Source organism: Orcinus orca, chromosome 16, assembly GCF_937001465.1.
Source record: "Orcinus orca chromosome 16, mOrcOrc1.1, whole genome shotgun sequence".
Classification (NCBI taxonomy): domain Eukaryota; kingdom Metazoa; phylum Chordata; class Mammalia; order Artiodactyla; family Delphinidae; genus Orcinus; species Orcinus orca.
Window position 1 is genome coordinate 80,981,225 of NC_064574.1, and position 18,098 is coordinate 80,999,322.

At 53.3% G+C, this 18,098-nt stretch overlaps 1 protein-coding gene across 1 annotated transcript; it reads right to left on the bottom strand.

Annotated features, from left to right (window-relative positions):
• Window positions 1-1,821: 1,821 nt before the first annotated feature.
• Window positions 1,822-9,161, bottom strand: EPO (erythropoietin). The gene is made up of 5 exons (XM_004268862.3): window positions 8,875-9,161; window positions 8,183-8,322; window positions 7,858-7,944; window positions 7,436-7,615; window positions 1,822-7,286 (listed from the first exon to the last, which is right to left on the bottom strand). Exons 1-5 carry the CDS (start codon window positions 8,885-8,887, stop codon window positions 7,128-7,130), a joined length of 579 nt encoding a protein of 192 aa, XP_004268910.1. The 5' UTR covers window positions 8,888-9,161; the 3' UTR covers window positions 1,822-7,127.
• Between the last annotated feature and the right edge of the window lie 8,937 nt (window positions 9,162-18,098).

Sequence of the window (18,098 nt, forward strand, 5' to 3'; positions counted from 1 at the left end):
GTGTGTGTGTGTGTGTGTGTGTGTGTGTGTGTGTGTGTAGGCAGGGGCCCTGTCTTGGAGGACCTTGAATGCCATAGCTTTGTGGAGCCACCAAAAGTTTTGAAGCAGTGGGTGTGACTTGATTCCACTTGCCTTTTCAAAAGGCTACTCCAGCATCCCCAGGTGGATATGGATGAAGGAGGGGCTGGGCAGAGCTAGGGAGATGGGAGAGGAGGTTGTGGAAGGTGAGAGATGGGAGGGGCTGATGGACGCTGATGTCAAGGTAGCGGGAGTGGGGGATGCAAGTGGATCGAGATCTTTCCAGGAGCCGCAAACAGCAATTCTTGCCAGCTCACCTAACTGAATCTCATGTTCTCCCTCTTTCTTAAAAAAATGTATTTTATTGAAGTATAGTTGATTTACACTGTTGTGTTAATCTGCTGTACAGCAAAGTGATTCAGTTGTACATATATATATACTTTTTCATATTCTTTTCCATTATGGTTTTTCACAGGCTATTGAATATAGTTCCCTGTGCTATACAGTAGAACCTTGTTGTTTATCCATCCTATATATAATAGTTTGCATCTGCTACTTCCAAACTCCCACTCCATTCCTCCCCCAGCCCCCTCCCCCTTGGCAACCACAAGTCTGTTCTCTATATCTGTGAGTCTGTTTCATTTGTTTTTGTTTCATAGATAAGTTCATTTGTGTCAAATTTCAGATTCTACATATAAATGATATCATATGGTATTTGCCTTTCTTTCTTTTTTAAAAAATATTTATTTATTTAGCTGCGCCGGGTCTTTAGTTGTGGCATGCGGGATCTTTTAGTTGCGGCATGCAGGATCTAGTTCCCTGACCAGAGATTGAACCCAGGCCCCCTGCCTTGGAGTCTTAACCACTGGACCACCAGAGAAGTCCCTGTCTTTCTCTTTCTGACTTACTTCACTTGGCATGATAATCTCTAGGTCCGTCCATGTTGCTGCAAATGGCATTATTTCATTCTTTTTTATGGCTGAGTAGTATTCCATTGTATATATGTACCACATCTTCTTTATTCATTCATCTGTTGGTGGACATTTAAGTGCTTTCCATGTCTTGGCTATTGTGAATAATGCTGCTATGAACATAGGAGTGCATGTATCTTTTTGAATTATAGTTTTGTCCAGATATATGCCCAGGAGTGGGATTGCTGGATCATACAGCAACTCTATTTTTAGGGTTTTTTTTTGTTTTTTTTTGCGGTACGCGGGCCTCTCACTGTTGTGGCCTCTCCCGTTGCGGAGCACAGGCTCCGGACGCGCAGGCTCAGCGGCCATGGCTCACGGACCCAGCCGCTCCGCGGCATGTGGGATCTTCCCAGAACGGGGCACGAACCCGTGTCCCCTGCATCGGCAGGCGGACTCTCAACCACTGTGCCACCAGGGAAGCCCTATTTTTAGTTTTTTGAGGAACCTCCATACTGTTTTCCATAGTGGCTGCACAGGTGTACGTTCCCACCAACAGTGTAGGAGGGTTCCCTTTTCTCCCCATCCTCTCCAGCATTTGCTATTTGTAGATTTTTTTGATGATGGCCATTCTGACCAGTGTGAGGTGATACCTCATTGTAATTTTGATTTGCATTTCTCTAATAATTAGCTATGTTGAGCATATTTTCATGTGCCTGTTTCACGTGCCAATCTCATGTTCTCTTCATCGCAAAATTCTTGTCCTCATTTCCCGCATGTGGAAACTGAGCTCTAGAGAAATGATGTCAGTTGCCCAGCAGAAGGGCGTGGTGCTGACGGTCCCTACGAGGTGTCCTGCCAAGTCCCATGGTTCCCTGAAGTGCATCTAAATGGGGCCGGGGTTCCATCCCAGCCAGAGCAGATCTGCCTTTGTCAGTTTCATCAATAGCAAGTCTACATGAGAATGCAGCTAAGAGGGTGGTTTTGCCGCTTCTTAAAAACAGCACTGACGCTTGCTCATGGCTCTATCTTGGCTGGTGGGCTGGCCTGGCAGCAAGATGAACTATCGTGAATCCAGAGTTCCTGTATCCCACGCCCAGGTGTTCCTAGAAATCTTCAGTTTCATTCCCTTTACTTTGGCAGCCCCCGTCCCTACTGTCAAATCTATGCCCAGTGTGCCTGGCCTTGGCCCCTGACATGTGACAGGGTTGCCTGGGCCAGCTATTCTCATGAGCTGTCAGGGAGGGGCCGGTGCTGTCATGCCCCAGGTGTTGGAGCGGGAAGTCCCAACCCCCTTCGGAGTCCTGGGGGCTCCTTCTGCCCAAGTGAGCACCCACAGAGCCCACGGAGGGGGTCAATCCCGAAAAAGAGAGATCCTCTGCCCCTTTATATCAAAGCTGGGGGTGTAAAGGATGCCCAGCCCAAACCCCGATCTTCCCTTCCTCCAGAGCAGGTTAGGAGAGCATTCAACAAAGGGACAAAGCCAGGAAAGGGTTAACCCAGGGAAAAGCAGCAGAAGCCAATTGATCCCCAGCCCCTCCAGGTTAGGCAATAAGTCCTCTGAGGGCTGCTCTCGCTGACCTCCCTCTGGCGCCGCAGAGCTGGACGGTCACAGCTTCCAGCCTGTCTGGGGGTGGGGGGTTGGTGCTCAGGCAGGACAGGAAGGAATGTGGTGTGGGAGGGAACCACGGGCTCTGCCTTTTGGGGAGTCCAGAACGGGCAAGGCCCCAGAGGCTTTGTCACCTGACAAGACTGACAGGAATAGGTGTGAGGGACCCTGGGATGTGGAAGAACCTGGGAATCACTCCAGGAAGCTGCAGCCAGTCCTGGCTTCCCTGTGTGTCCTTGGACACTTTGCTCATCTGCTCTGGGCTTCAGTTTCCTCATCTGTAAGATGGAGAGACCAGCACAGCTAAGGTTTTTTAAAAACCAGAAATGGTGCGTGTGTGGTATAATTTTTTTAATAACTCATTTTTTAGAATCGAGGAGGGAGTTTATCGACATTTGGGCATGACTCACGTAGGCTGGGAAACCATCCTGCTATCTGTTTTTCTGTTGCCAATAATCTTTTATAATGTCACAGTTTTATGATGGAATTTTAAGAGGAATGAGCCTTGACCAGCTGGAAATAATGTAGCTAACATTCAGCCTAGATTCCAGTGTCTGAGAGGCCTCATTTAGCTAACTCAGCTCTAGCAACAATCACCTACTGTGGGAGACCAGTAGACTGAGTAGTTCCAGGAGAATCCCAGGTGGCCTGGAGGCTGGGGTCAGGCGGATGCATTGGTCAGCCTGATGCTCAGGCCCAGGAAGACCGTTTGGGCCAGTGGTACCCAGAGCCAAGAGGCTGCAGTCGAGGTGGGAGCTGGCGCTGCAGGAGGCAGATGAGGTGGGCCCCAGTGCTGGGAGATTTGGTGGTGGGGAGGGTGATAGGCACTTTCTGCCTTTCCAGGGAGGAAGTGGGCACCGGGGGCAGGGGATGGAGCGGGAAAGAGTTGGTAGCGAGAAGTGGATGGGACTCATGCCTCTCTGACTGAAGCTGTTTCCTCTCCTCTGTCCACTCCCTCTGCTTTCTCTTCTCCCCATGATCCTTGCTTCTAGTAGAAGAGGGACCCAGAGTCCAAGAGCCTGGCTCCTGGTCCTGACACGTCCTCTCAGTGTCTTACGACCTGGGCCAGACCCATTCATAATCTCTCCGGATCTCGGTTTCCTCCTCTGCAAAACGGGGATCCTCTCCTGTCTCTGCCTTCCTCATGGGGTTAGGAGAGCAAATGTGAGACTGCCCGGGAAAGCACCTTGGAAATCGCAAAGCACTCTACAAACAGAATGCGTCTCCATGAAACAGTTATGTAACCCGCTGACTCAGAACCGGGCTGAGCTGGCTCCTGTCCCACCCGGAAGTCAGAAGAGCTGGCTTGGTCACTTACCTGGAGGAACTTAGTTTTACTTTCCCTGTCTGACAAAAGAGGATGATGCCCTACTGTCCTCCTTTTTTCATGGAGTGATGGTGAGAATCAGAGCAGATCGTGTAAGTGCCAGAGATTAATATGTTGTTAATCATCGTAACAGTGGTGCAGAAGAAACTTTACACCCCTGGTCCGCACTTGAAGAACCTGGGAAATCTGGCCACGCCCTCCTTGCATATCTGTGTCTCTTCGCAGGGACTGTAGGTGTCACCAGGTTCTTCCCATCCAGGCCTCTCAGCGCCCCCCCCTCAGGACCCAGTCACATGCCAAGCTGGCTCTGTCTACGCCTACATTCATGAGCACCTGTCTTTTTGCCACCAGGACTGCCCGCTCTAGGAGGACACTGGGCTGTGAGTGGCACAGACCGTCTTTCCAAGTTTCCTAGCATTTAGTGCAAAGGCTGGAACACGGTAGGCACTCCGTAAATGTGGAATAAAGTATTTTTTTTAATATATTTCTTTTATTTACTAAATCAGAGTTTCTAAAACTGTTCCATCTGTCCTGTAAGATGTTCCACGAAAAAGAAAAGGACTCCTGTCTAAAAGTTCATGAAATAGGAAACCCTATTCCTTCCTTAGAGATTTATCAAGCCCGCTAGCACACTAAAGTCTGTGAGAAGTCCTATAGTCGAAAAAGTGATTTAATTTTTTTGTTTAACATCTTTATTGCAGTATAATTGCTTTACTAAAGTATGTTTTAAAATTACGTTCTTAACCTACTCGCCCATCACACCTGACCCAGGTCATATACTTCAGGTTCTGTTAACTCCTTTTTTTTTTCTTTTTCTTTAATTGAAAGCAGTAAGAAGTCTGAAACGAAGTCGAGGAATAAGGTCAGGAGGAAAAAAGATCCAGGGGATGTTTAGGCAGCACATCAGGCTGAAAGGTGGACAGGACTTTGGGGTTATGAGTTCTAAATCTCAAGTTCAGGTCCCAGCTGTAACTTACTAGCTGGATTCCCTGGGCTTCAGGACAAGTCTCTTAGCTTCAGTTTTGCCAGCGAGAAAGAGAGATTCCTTCTTTCCTGATTCACAGCGTTGGAGCAAGAACCGGATGGCATGTGTGGAAATCATAACACGAATTTTTATCGAAATGCACAAGGTCAGAGTCCTCAGGGTTCTATAGCTTGTAGATTACTCTAGCATTTCCCAAGAGGGCCTGAAGAGGGCACTGTAGCCCAGAAGCAGGGTTGGCCAGAGTGAAAATTCTCCTTGGGTCCTGCCCTTGGCTGACTCCTCCCACCACAAGTTCACCCCTACCCTCTCACACACATATACTTGGCAAATACCTTCCAACCCCCCAACCTGCCCATATTCTTCCTGCCGCAGATTGCAAAACATTCCCTGCTTTGTGCATATTTGCCAGGGTGCAGGCTGACTTCTCCGTTTTGTGATATAAGTGAAAGACCGATCCCCCCATCCATGTACGATAATGGCCAGGATCGGGGGTTCCCGCACAGTTCTGTGACAGCTTTTGCTATCTGCACAGGTCTCTCTCGGGCGTTACTTTGCAGCTGAAACATTATTTCTGGGAAGGAATTTGAAATTGATTGTCAGGGGAAAGGGTAAAATTAGAAGTACAAATTCCCTGGCGGTCCAGTGGTTAAGACTCTGCTTCCACTGCAGAGGACACGGGTTAGATCCCTGGTTGGGGGACTAAGGTCCCGCATGCGGTGTGGCCAAAAAAAAAAAGAGAAAAAGAAGCAAGTAGGGATCAACTGTGGAGTTGGAGTGAGTTTGTCCCATGTCCCCCATCCCAGGGGAGCTGGGAGGGCTCATGTGGCAGAAATAAGAAGAAGAGGGAAGGGGCTGAGTGCTGGGAGGATGGGGGATCCTGTCATCTTGGCCTCGGGCAAGGTACTTTACTTCTTCATCTGTACCATGGGAATGACTGCAGTGCCATTCTCCCAGGGCTGTGTGAGGAGTAAAATGAGGTCATATAAGTGAACTACCTGCAGTAGCTCTGGGCAGAGCGATTGATCAACAAGATGGTTGTCTGGGAAGTTGGTTCCCACTGTACCCCACTCTACTACTGCCCCTTGGGCAAGTTTCAGGGTAGAGCATTCATGGTAACCATCCCCAGGCAAGGAAAGTTCCACTGGATTTAGAGGGGGCTTGTGTGCTGAGATGGCAAAGGCTGGTGCTGGGCTTGTGGCATTAGAAGAAGCGGCCACAGAGAAGAGGGTCCAGCAGGGAGCATGGGCAGCTGCTGCCAGCCCCCAAAGGGGCCCCTCCTGCTGGCTCCTGTGTCCTTGCCGGCAGCCGAGGCTCACTAAAGACATCAGCCTGGGGACTTCCCTGGCGGTCCAGTGGTTAGGATTCCGTGCTCTCACTGCCGGGGCCCAGGTTCCATCCCTGGTTGGGGAACTAAGATCCCACAAGCCGTGCGATTCAGCCAAAAAAAAAAAAAAAAAAAGACTTATCCTGGGCCAGATGCCTACTGAGGACTAGCCTTGAATGGAGCCACGTTATTGACCAGCGCGGGCAGAGCTTGTGGCCTCAGGCCCAGTGGGGTCAACAGGTCAGACGGGCCATGCGAGGCAGCACGTAGGGCCCGGCCCCCTCCACCTCTGGTTTCCCGGACCTGCAGCCTGCTGCCAGGATGGGGACAGAGCCAGGGAAGTAGGGGTCTCCCGGGAAAACAGAAAAGCCAAGAGCCAGGTTGCGGTTTCAGTTCTTGCCAGTGAGATTGAAAAATACACAAGACTTGGACCCAGTGAGAGCCAGGAGCCAGCCCCCATCCCATCTTCACGGCTCCCACCACCCTCCTTATCCAGCGGGCTCTGCTGTCACGGAATCCCCATGAGACCCGGAGAATTCATGGCTTGCCCCCTAAATTCTCCAGTCCGTCCTGTCCCTGCTTGCTAGGTGCAAAAGGAATTATTTGCCCTCCAGCTTGTCCCAGCATCACGCAGCATCGCGGTTCTGCAAGGCACTGAGATGAGTATCAGTGTCTCCCCAGCATGGCGCTGTCCCCAAGTTTAAGTTGAACTCTCTGAATTCCTCCTGCTTTGGAGACTCAGGCTGACCCTGTGACATCCTTAGATCTGAGTTGAGCTCTGAACAGTTCCTCTAGCCCCTGAGATATCACCGCTGGCCCTGGAGTGTCCGTGGGACAGTCTGGCGCTGAGCTGATGGCCCATCGACAGGGGTTGGGAGTGGAGGTGCAGAAGGCGTGGCACAGGCAGTGGTGGTGAGCGAGGTGGTGGACGTGCCCGGGGTGGGAGCACCGGGTCACCTGTCCCCTCTCCTGCAGGCCTCCCCTGTGTACAGCGTCAGCTTTCCCCGCAGGAAATTGGAGTAGATTCGGAAAAGTTTGCACAGAGTATCAACAGTGAATGTTCGGAGCGGGGCTGCAGAGGAGGCTGCGTTTGGAAGGGGGACGGCTCCCTTCTGCCAAGGAGAGAACAGGAGGTTACCAGTGGGGACCCCGGCAGGAGAGGGAACTTGGGACAGAATTGCAGCAGGGATTCCTTGGCGGAGCCATTCTCCCATTTCACAGAAAGGGCAAACACAAGTGCGAGGGAAGGTCCTACACGTACCTGGGCTCCCAGTGCCCGAAGCAGGGAGGTGAGACTTCGCAGGCCGCTGACAGCTTTGTCCACGTGCAGCTGCAGGGCCTCGGATGGCTGGGACGAGTTGGCCAACAGGGCCTGGCCCTGCAGGATGGCTTCTGAGAGCAGGGCCAGGCCCTGCCAGACTTCCACAGCCTGCTGCTGGACCTAAAGGGAGTGGAGACTTGGAGTTAGCTGGCCCAAGCCAGCCCCGCCCTCCTCCCTCTCGGCAGCCCCAAGCAAACAGTTTTGTTGAATGAATGAATGAATGAACAAATGAATAAATGAATGAACATATTCCATTCAGCCCTCATCTTTGCTGCTCTGTTTCTTCTCTCTATCATTCTCCTTCCTGCCCTAGGAGGTTCCCAAAATGAGACTCCCCAAGAGGAAGGAAAAAGTGAACTCACCTCCATCCTCTTCCAGGCATAGAAGTTAACCTTGGTGTCCGGGACAGTGATGTTCTCACTGAAGCTGCAGCCCTCAGCACAGCCCAGCTGAAATGCACAAGCCTGGAGTCAGGGGCCCCAGGGGCTCCTGCTGGCTTCGCCCCTTACCTAGCTTCCAGGTGTGCACTGGGGACTACCACTCTTATTACTTTTACTGGGGGCTCTGGCTCCCCGCTTCCACCCCTGAACCAAGTGCCGGGGGGGGGGTCCAGGTTCCTGGATCTTGGGGGAGACCCTGGACCCCTGAGGGTGAGTTCTGTGGAAGGTCCTGGGGAGGGGGCCTCACCGTGGCATTTTCGGCCTCCCTGGCCTCCAGGATGTACCTCTCCAGGACTCGGCTGTCACAGATGAGGTGTGGGGGGGCGCCCAGGACTGGGAGGCCCAGAGGAAGCAGCAGCAAGGACAGCAGAAGCAGCAGAAGACATTCTAGGAGAGAGAGCTGGGCTGAGTGTGAGGCCGGGACTTGCAGGAGAAGGGGTGGTTTGGACCTGCACGTTCACCCATCCCGCTGCTCTGGCCCCGCGAGTCCTCCCGACCCGAACCTTGCGAGCGCTCAGGCTCTGCCTCCTTTGCCTTCATTCAATCCCGCGGCCGCGTGCACACCCCACCCCCCAGCTACCGGCATCCACTTCTCCCGGCCAAACTTCAATCCCGGTGTGACAGAGGCTTCCCCTCTCGCAGATCCGAGTTGTTGCTCCCAGACCCAGGTATCAGCTCCCTCGGCACCCACGTAGCCGCCCCTCTTCTCCCTGGACCCCCAGTCCTCCATCGCGTCTCCAGCTCAGATTCCGACTTTCCCGGGGACTCCCCCAGCCCGGCCGGCAGGTGAAGGCTGCCCCACCCCCCTTGCCCTTCCGGGGTCCTTGGCAAGTCGCAGGTCCTTGAACCCGGCCACCCCGGGGCCAACAGCCCCAGTGGTAAATTCCTCCTCAAACAGGGGCCGGGGGGGCGGGCGCTCCCGCGGCCGGGAGTACTCACCGCGCACCCCCATCTCCGCGCCTCGCCCGGCCCCTCAGCGACCTGGGGCTCGGCGGGTGCCCGCGCCGGGGGCCCGCATCCCGGGAAGCTCGGCGGGGCAGAGCCACCCCGCCGCCCGAAGGAGGGGGCCGCCGTCCGGGGCGCCGAGCCGGGGTCGGGGCAGAGCGCGCAGGGCCCGGGGCCAGGGTCCGGAGGACGGCGCGGCGAGGCGGCCGGCCGGGGTTGGCCCGGGGACTGTTGGCCCGGGGAACTGCGGCGGCGGCCGGGGGTCGGGGCTGTTATCAGCTGTGTGCGTGCGTGTGGGGGGTTGGGGGGGGGCTGTGTGCGTGAGGGGTCGCGGGAGGGGGGGGCCGGAGGGGTCAGAGCCGGGGGCAGGACGCCTGGGTCGGGGGCTCGCCGGGGCGGGAGCCGAGCTGCCGCCCCGTCGTCGGACCCCAGGGTCTCGGGAGGGGCGGCTGGGTGCGCGCAGCGGGACGGGCAGAAGGCTGCGCTGCGAGAGCAGTGCCATTCTGGGAAAGGCTGGGGACCCCGACGTCCCCCCAGGGAAGGGGGCGTCCCAGTCTTGGGCGGGGACTAGGAGCTGGGGCTGTCTGGGTTCCTGCGAGGCAGCTAGGGCTGGAAGCCCGGAAGGTGCCTGCGGGGCAAGTCAGTGGCCTCCTCCTCACGATCCTAGTTCTTGTTCTAGAAACCAGTGTTCTTGTTGAGAAATTTAACGGGGCCGCACAAAGCAAGAAACCTGAGGGGGTCTTCTCCCCCACTCCTCACTTTTGAAGACCCTGAAAACCCAGAAATTGAACTTTTAGGTTAGACTGCATGGTAAAATTCTTAGGAACTCTGAAATAGAGTGAACCCCCAGAGTGCTGGCCCTTGGGATTTGCAGCTAAGCCTTTGTGGCTTCTAGGAAGCCCTGAGGCAGCGGGGGAGCTCCCGGGGTGGGGGTGGGGGGCAGGAGTCCAAGGCTAGCTGGCTTATCAAACCTTGGAAAGTGGCCTGAGTCCCTGAGCCTCAGTGCTCTCACCTGTCAAATGGGCCTCATGAAAGCACCAGTGCCAGCTCATGCAGCTTTCATAATAGACAGGGAAGTCCTACAAATACCGGCGGTTATTTATACGTTCATTCACTCCCTCCCCAGTCCCATGATATTAGAGATACTTTATTCATGCGTTCAGTGCCTTCTTTGTGCAAGACAATTGACTAAGAACTTTTCAGGACAAAAAGGTGTTTTGAGCCCTAAGTCCTGCCTCCTGGAGTTTGTAGTTTACAATAGAGATAAGGTGGGGACACGGAACTGTGCACGAGGACTGGAGTGTGCAGATCCGAGCTGTGAGAGTTTGGAAGAGGGGGAGCTCACCTCTAGCTGGGAAATCAAGGAAGATTTGATGCAGGAGGTGACAACAAGCTCAGCCTTGAAGGGTGGGTAAGATTTCAATGGGAAAAGATGTGAGGTGGGTGCAGAGGCCGGTCCAGCCAAGTGCTTGGTGGGTCAGGTGTGTTGGGGCGAAAGGTGGGGTGGGGGAGGGAGAGGTGGAGATCAGACTAGGGTGGCGGTTAGGGAGAGGTCAGGTTGTGAAGGGCCTTGAATGCCCCTCTGAAGAATTTGGAGTTTGTTTGGAAAGATGGGAAGTATTCATTCATTCATTCATTCAAGAAATATACATATAAGAGTACCTACTCTTGGCCAGAGACCTGGGGATAGAGCAGTGAATGAAACAGACAAGAATGCCTGACCCGGTGGAGCTGACATTCTAGTGGAGAGATGGATGATAAACACAGAGAATGAATAAAAGATAGAGGAGCTCCAATGGCTAAAAGAACTAAAAAGGCCCAGGAGTGTTGGAGGAGGTGGCAATTTTCGATGAAGCAGGCAGGGATGCCTGCTGAGAGGTGACAGAGGTGAGGGAGGGAGATAAGGGGTGGGGGGAGGAGCCTGATCAAAGAGGGGTTCAGAAAGATGAATGCGAGGGGTGGGGAGGCAGAGGCTTGTGGGAACTAACGAGGGCCCGAGTCGCTCCCCTGCCCTCCGCTCACTGCGAGCCTCCTCTCGGGGTCCTCCCCGAACCTGGTGTGCGGCTGCTGTGGCTCTGCACACCTCACTACGTCCTCTGGTCCCCGTTTCCTCCTCAGCACCCAGGCAGCCTCCCAGCCCCACTTGGCCCTCAGAGCCCAGCTCTGGGACAAGATCCCAGCTGTGGGACAAGCACACGCACACTCACGTCCACACACGTCCGCACATGCGTTCTGTCCCGACCCACAACACACCCCCCAGCCTCTGCTCTCTGGGTCCCCTGACTCCTGCGTCACTGCCCTGACCTGACCATGGAGAGGGGCCGGGGACAGATCGGGGGTGGGGGGGAGTAGACACAGCCGGAGGAGAGGAGGAGCCGTTCGGGCTGTGGGACCTGCTTCTGCCCTCACACCGGTTTGTCAGAGGTCCCCAGGCCCCTGCCTTCGAGAAAGGGAGATGGGCCCTGAGCACCCAGCCCCTAGCTGCTGGGGCCTGCTGGACAGGGGTGATGCTGGCTCATCCGCTGGGGCTTTGGGAGAGAGAACTGCGATGCAGCCTGGGAGAGAGGGCAGAGTAGAGGATCTCAGCTCACCCTGCACCCAATCCCTAAGCTGTAGTAATCCTACCAAGAGGGCAGAGGCTGGTTTAGGAGCCAACTTCAACCCAGGTGCTTGTGGATACTGCCCAGTAGGGTCCATGCATCCAGCCTTGACAGCAGGGGCCCCTGAGGAGCAGGAAGCTACCCAGGGCTCTCCCTCCGATGCCCACCACCCCCTGCCAGTGCCCCTCCATCTGCCTGTTTGTATTTCTCTGGCACGGGGCTGGACCAGTGCCAGGACCACCGCGGAGGGTCTCCGCACCATCCCCTCCAGTTATCCCCAGCCCTGCCACTAGAGCAACTTTCCCACTGAATAGCTCGTTCGTGGCATTCCCCAGAGCAGGAGCCTGCAGCGGCTCCCGGTTGCCTCTGAACTAAGACCCTCTGTGCTCTGCCATCCACCTACCTTTCCAGCCTGTTCTCCCACTTTGCTCACTCCCACTCGCCTGCATCACGTGAGCTCAGTTAGATGGTTTGCTGCTTCCTGCCCTTCGCTCACTATGTGCCTTCCACCTGGATCACCCTCCCCCTCCCACTATGGCTCTCAAAAGCCCAAACCCAAGCATTACCTCCTCTATGAAGCCTTCCCTGATACCCCAGCAGGAAGCTGTCTCCCTGCTCTGGGCTGCCATCCTTTATGTACACGTCTTAGGCCTCTCCTGACCGGGCCACCATATACAGCTGTCACGGTTGAGCACTGCACAACTCCAGGGGGCGCCATTCATATCGACCCTGATGAGAATGGTACTCTCTGGAGTCATGCAGCACAGGTGCTCTGTTAACCGGAGGAGAGAGCAAAGGACAGTGTAGGCAGGTCTTGTTCACCTGGGTGGCACTGGGCACCCAGCATGTTGCCTGTTTATGGGCTTCCCTCAAGTGTGGTTTGCATTGTGTGGTCCCTCCACTCCAGACACCTCAGCCAGAGAATGGGAGACCTAGAGGGAGGAAGTGAGCTACTCATCCTCTGAATGCTTGCTGGAGCCATGCCTGGACAACCTAGCTCTGGGTTCGTGGGGGCCTCAGAGGCCTCCATCTACTTCCTGAGCAGGCAGCCCCCCGAGGCGGGGTCTGAACCAGAGGATGGCGGGGGTGGAGGCAGGCTCTGTTCCATGGAGTCTTCCTGGCAGCCAATTCAGACTGAAAATCCAAGAAGCAAATTTACAGCCCCCTGAGCTGTCGCAGACCCGCAGGCAGCACGAAGTCCCAGCTGCCTGGAGTCGTGTAGGGGGCGAGGGGGGCCTCTGGACTTCTCCTCCCTCCTCCTTTCCAAGCAGTGGCTTCTCAGCTGGGCTCGGGAGTTCAGCCAGCAGCCCAAAAGACCTTCTGTGCTGGGAAGTGAGGTGGCCGGGACCTTGGAGGGTGCGGTGGGGGAGGGCTTCCTGGCGCTTGGGGAACTGGGAAGGGAGTGAGGACTTGGAGAAGGGATTCCTGCCAGACAGCAAAAGGAAGTCCTGTGCGAAGGTCACTTTGGAGAAACTGAGGGAAGTTCTGCTTACTTGGCCACAGAGTAGCCAGTAGAACCAGACATCCGGGTTTCTGTTCTCAGCGAGCAGCTCTGGGGCTTCAGCAGGCTAATGGGGCTCGTCTGGCAAACAAGGGAGCCCAGATTGGAGGCCTGAGCTGTGCCACTAGCACCTGACGTGGACAAGTGACGTTACGTCTGAGCCTGGGGATGGTAAAAAACTCTAGTAATCGCTTGCCAGGGCCGTCGTGGGATTATGTAATGCCCGGCACGGGGTAATCAATAATGCTAGCCATTATCACGGCGCCCTCTGCTTTACTGTGGCTGCTACCTGGCTTTGGAGGCCTGGAGACCAAATCTGCAGCATGTTCGTCAGCCCTCCTCCGGCGTCCTCTACTGTTCCCTCTGGGGAGCTGGGCGTGGGTTCATGACACCTTATCTCCGGTGTTGTACCTTTACCAAACAACTCAGTGGTAAAGGTCATGGGGATAGTGGGGTGCGGATGGAGGTACCGCCGGGTGTACACATCCACTGCTCTTTGCAGAAACTTGCCACTGAACAAAACTGAGTGAAATGGCATCACTGTGGGAGCTGGGGGGTGGCGGGGGTGAAGACACAGATGTCAAGACAAGTCTCACACTTAGTTTATTCAAAGCCTGGGGCCAAACAGGGGTTTCTCGTCCCATTAACATGGGTCTCCTCCCAAGGGAGGCCCGGAGAAGTCCCAAGGACGTTGGACTGAATGAGGCCTGAAGCATTACCAGGCCAGCTTCCTTGGTTACTTGTCTCTTGCCTCTCCTCCAGTGCTTGAGTCCTTGAAGGAGGGCGCCCACAGCACCAAGACCTCCACCTTGGGATCCAGAAACACTTCCCCAGGTTAGGTTTCTATGAAGTGTCAACCCCATCTTAGGATCTCTTGCTCACAAGTATGGCTGGATATTCCCAAGCTCCTTCCCATGGCACCCATCCTTTATCAGAAGACAGAGCTGCTAAGTTGGTCAGAGTAGCTTTCCTGTCCATGCAAAAATAAAACTAGAAAATCCTAACTTAAAACACTACTGGCCATATCAACGAGAGTAATGTCTTTCTCCCATGTAAGATCTTTGCAGGGGTGCAGTCGTGAACACAAAAGTTTCATTTTGTTAACATGGGGCTTAAGGATTTTGCATGAACTCTATTTTTTTAAATTTTATTTATTTAATTTTTGGCTGCGTTGGGTCTTCGTTGCTGCGCACGGGCTTTTCTCTGGTTGCGGCGAGTGGGGGCTACTCTTCGTTGCTGCGCGCGGGCTTCTCATTGCGGTGGCTTCTCTTGTTGAGGAGTATGGGCTCCAAGTACGCGGGCTTCAGTAGCTGTGGCACGTGGGGTCAGTAGTTGTGGCTTGCGGGCTCTAGAGCGCAGGCTCAGTAGTTGTGGCACACGGGCTTAGCTGCTCCACGGCATGTGGGATCTTCCCAGACCAGGTCTCAAACCCAAGTCCCCTGCATTGGCAGGCGGGTTCTTAACCACTGCGCCACCAGGGAAGCCCTGCGTGAACTCTTTAGGCTCTTCCTACTTGGAGGAACATAGGCCAAGATCTACTCAAGGTAGTTTATAGAAGCCTTAGACATACTCTTAAACCTCCAAGTTTAGCAAATATTTTCCCAGATTGTTCATGGTTCACTGATAACCAATGAGTTACGAGAACCTATTGCTTGACAGAGGCATCCTCCGATCTGTATATAAGCAAGACCTTCTGTTCATGTCTTATTTCATCAACCAGCAAGTAATTTTAGTACTTTCAGGAAAGTATTATTTTTCTTGCAGCAAACAAGATTCATAGACTCTGAGCTGGAAGGGACCTAGGACATCCCATGAAGGTGAACTTCCACCCTCTGCTTGCACACTTCCAGTGAAAGATATTTGGTGTTTCTAAGGGAGCAGAGACTTGTTATAGGGTAGCCAATAACAAGCTGTCCTCCTGTGCATGCATACATCCAGCCATTCATCTGTCATTTATTAGTTACTGGATGGCACAACGGAATCGCTGCTTCTCCTTGAAGTCGTCTCAGCAGTTTGATAAGGAACTCCCCTGATCACCCCACCTAGGGAACAGACCAAAGGAACAGGCTTTGTAAAAAAAAAAAAATAACGTTTTCCTGTTACAAAAACAATACAGGATCATTGACCAACTAGAAAATATGGCTAAACCAAAACACATCAATTAAAAAGCACCCATAATGTCATTAGGAAGATGGAGTCATAAGTGGTCATTTTCACAGACTTCTCTCTTGGTGGGATAACATTTGCCTCACCCCCCAATCTGTGTAGCGGGATATCTCTTCCCTAAGGAACTACATTTGACACATGCCTCTAGTCCAACTTCCCTATAGGCTCCAGGGTTTGTTCCCCCAACTCCTGACCAAGCACTGGGAACTCACCTAGAAGAATCATCCGCCCATCCAAACCAGTTCATGAGCTCTGAGGGCCTCCCTTCTTCCCTGCCACGCATGCCACAAAGTAAAAGCCGACAGGACTAATAACCCAGCCTTGTAAACCAAACACACACAAATCACCTTCCTTCCCCTCTCCCCATCCCCATGAAGAGGCTCAAACCATTCCTTAGCAAAATGGCTCAAGCTAACAATAGTAGCCCTTACTATTTTTTGAGCCCTTACTAATGCTAGGACAACTCCAAGCACCACGTAAATGATTTGTCTTTTTAAATCTGTCCTTTTTCCTATTAGTTTTTAGAGAACCAGGAGTTTATACCTCTCCAGGCAGACCTGGCGCCTAACACAGATTCCATACAACCAGTGGGTGCTCAATAATACTACGGATGATGAGAAAAGGTCTACACTCACCTCCAAGACGAGCGTTTCCAATCTGGCCTCTGGGGATCTGTTTTCGAAGTAGGAGGTCATTTCGCACTCTCTGTGGGCTCCATAGTGGTTGAGCAAAAGGGAGGGAAACTGCACCTGGACACGCCTTCTACCCCCATCACCTCCCAAGCTGTGATGGAAGACACTTCAGAGAACCAAAGAGGGAGGGAAGCAGAGGCCAGCACTGGCCTCCCTGCAGAAGGAATGCAGAGCTCCCTGCCCGGTCCACCACGCATGGACTCCAACAGATGCGGGAGCTTTCCCCACGCCCCCTACCTGCCCTCACACCCCTTCTTCCTTCGGTGGCAATGACTAGGGGCTGTTTCGCAGACCTGCCACTGAGGGAAGCCCCACTGGCAAGCAGTGAGAGAACTCGGAGTAGAAACAACAAATAAGCTGGGAGACGTAGCTGCCAAAACAAACCAAATGCAAAAGGGCTGCTGCCACCACCTCTGCTGGGCCCAGGCCAGGAGCAGAGAGCGGAGCACATACGTGCAGGGACACACATAGTTCCCTCCAGCTCCCTGCCGGCTCCCCACTCCGTTACTGGGGGCTCCTGGACAAGGGAGTCTTGCAGTCAAGGCTGATAGGGAGGGACTTTGCTGGCGGCGCAGTGGTTAAGAATCCGGCTGCCAATGCAGGGGACACGGGTTCGAGCCCTGGTACGGGAAGATCCCACATGCCGCAGAGCCCGTGCACCACAACTACTGAGCCTGTGCTCTAAAGCCAGCAACCCACAACTACTGAGCCCGCGAGCCACAACTACTGAAGCCCGCGCACCCAGAGCCCGAGCTCCGCAACAAGAGAAGCCACAGCAATGAGAAGCCCGCGCACCGCAACGAAGAGTAGCCCCCACTCGCCGCAACTAGAGAAAGCCCGCGCAGCTACTTTCTAGCTGCCCGAGTGACCCTCCAGTCCCAGAACACACCCTGCTTGTTCATGAATCCCCTCTGTGCATGCTGACCCCTCTGTCTGATATGCCCTCTCCCCTCTCTTCTGCCTGGCAAGCTCCTTTTCATCCTTCAAAACCCAGGTCAAAAGGTGGAACCATCTGAGACCTCACCAGGAAGTTAGCCATTTCCTTCTCCACACTTCTGTATCGTGGCTATTCTTACTTCTTACATAACACGTCTTACTCATTTCACAAAAAATGGGTATATCCACCTTCCCAACTAAGTGGTGAGCTCCTTGAAGGCAGGGGCCATTTCATACCCATCTTTGTATCCCCGGGGCCCAGCCCAGGCCTTGGTTTACAGTAGGCACTCAGCATGTATTCAGTTGTTAGAATGAAGCGCTAGTCCTTCTGTAAGGAGTTCACTTTCCTGAGTGGCTGGCAGTCACTTCCACAGCATGAATCCCTTGTCAACAGGAATACTCAAGCCAGAGGGAGAGGTTTTGTTAAACGAGGAGGCTAATTTTCAGAACCCCAAACCAAACTGCCTTCCAAATTCTGTTACTAACGTTTAGATCAAAGGCTTTCAAACTCCTGTGACCTCGCCCAACAGTAAAACTGATGTCATAACTAGCACGTATGTGTCTATATACACATCTATAACTGAAAGTGTCAACAAAATATTATCATTGAAGTTGTACTTTTTTTTTTACTTGCTTTTTAAAAGGCTTTGACCCAGTAAATTGATTTCAAGACCCACATATGGGTCACCACCCACTTTGATAAAAACTGCTTTAGGTGACTTGTTTGATAAACATGAAAAATCAGATCCTCCTACAAATATCCCAACAAAAAAGTACTTATGACCTGTGTGCCCAGGAATTCAAAGGGAAGGCAATCCTTTCCTGCTTAGAACAGCCCAGCCGCAAGGGTCTGAAGGGCTCTGGACCATAGCTGTTTAAAACAATTTGGGCCCCACAGGACCAGGAATCAAATGAAGCAGTGTCTCAGTCCCTACCCCAGGCTGACACAAAGGAGGCCCCCATCTTTGTTTGCCCTCTTCACCCTTAAACCCTCACCCTTCCTGCGCCTGGAAACCGCCAGCAGAGAACCTGATGCTTTCCTAGCATACAACTACACCCCAGCTGCACTCCAGTGGGTGAGAGTATATACTTTATCTGCCCTGCCTTCTTCTGTGAGGATGAAATATTTTAAAGCAAACATTGGAATTGTCAGGCTTCTGCACTGTACTAAAGTTTGTTTTAGGTTGCAGTGTCCGTAGTACAATTTATGCTTTTTGTGACGGCAGGAAACACTGGGGTGCCCCTACTGTACCTAAATCCTTGTAAAGTTCTTTCCTACTCTCCTTTCCAGAATTTACACAGGGGAGAGGCAGTGCAGCGTGG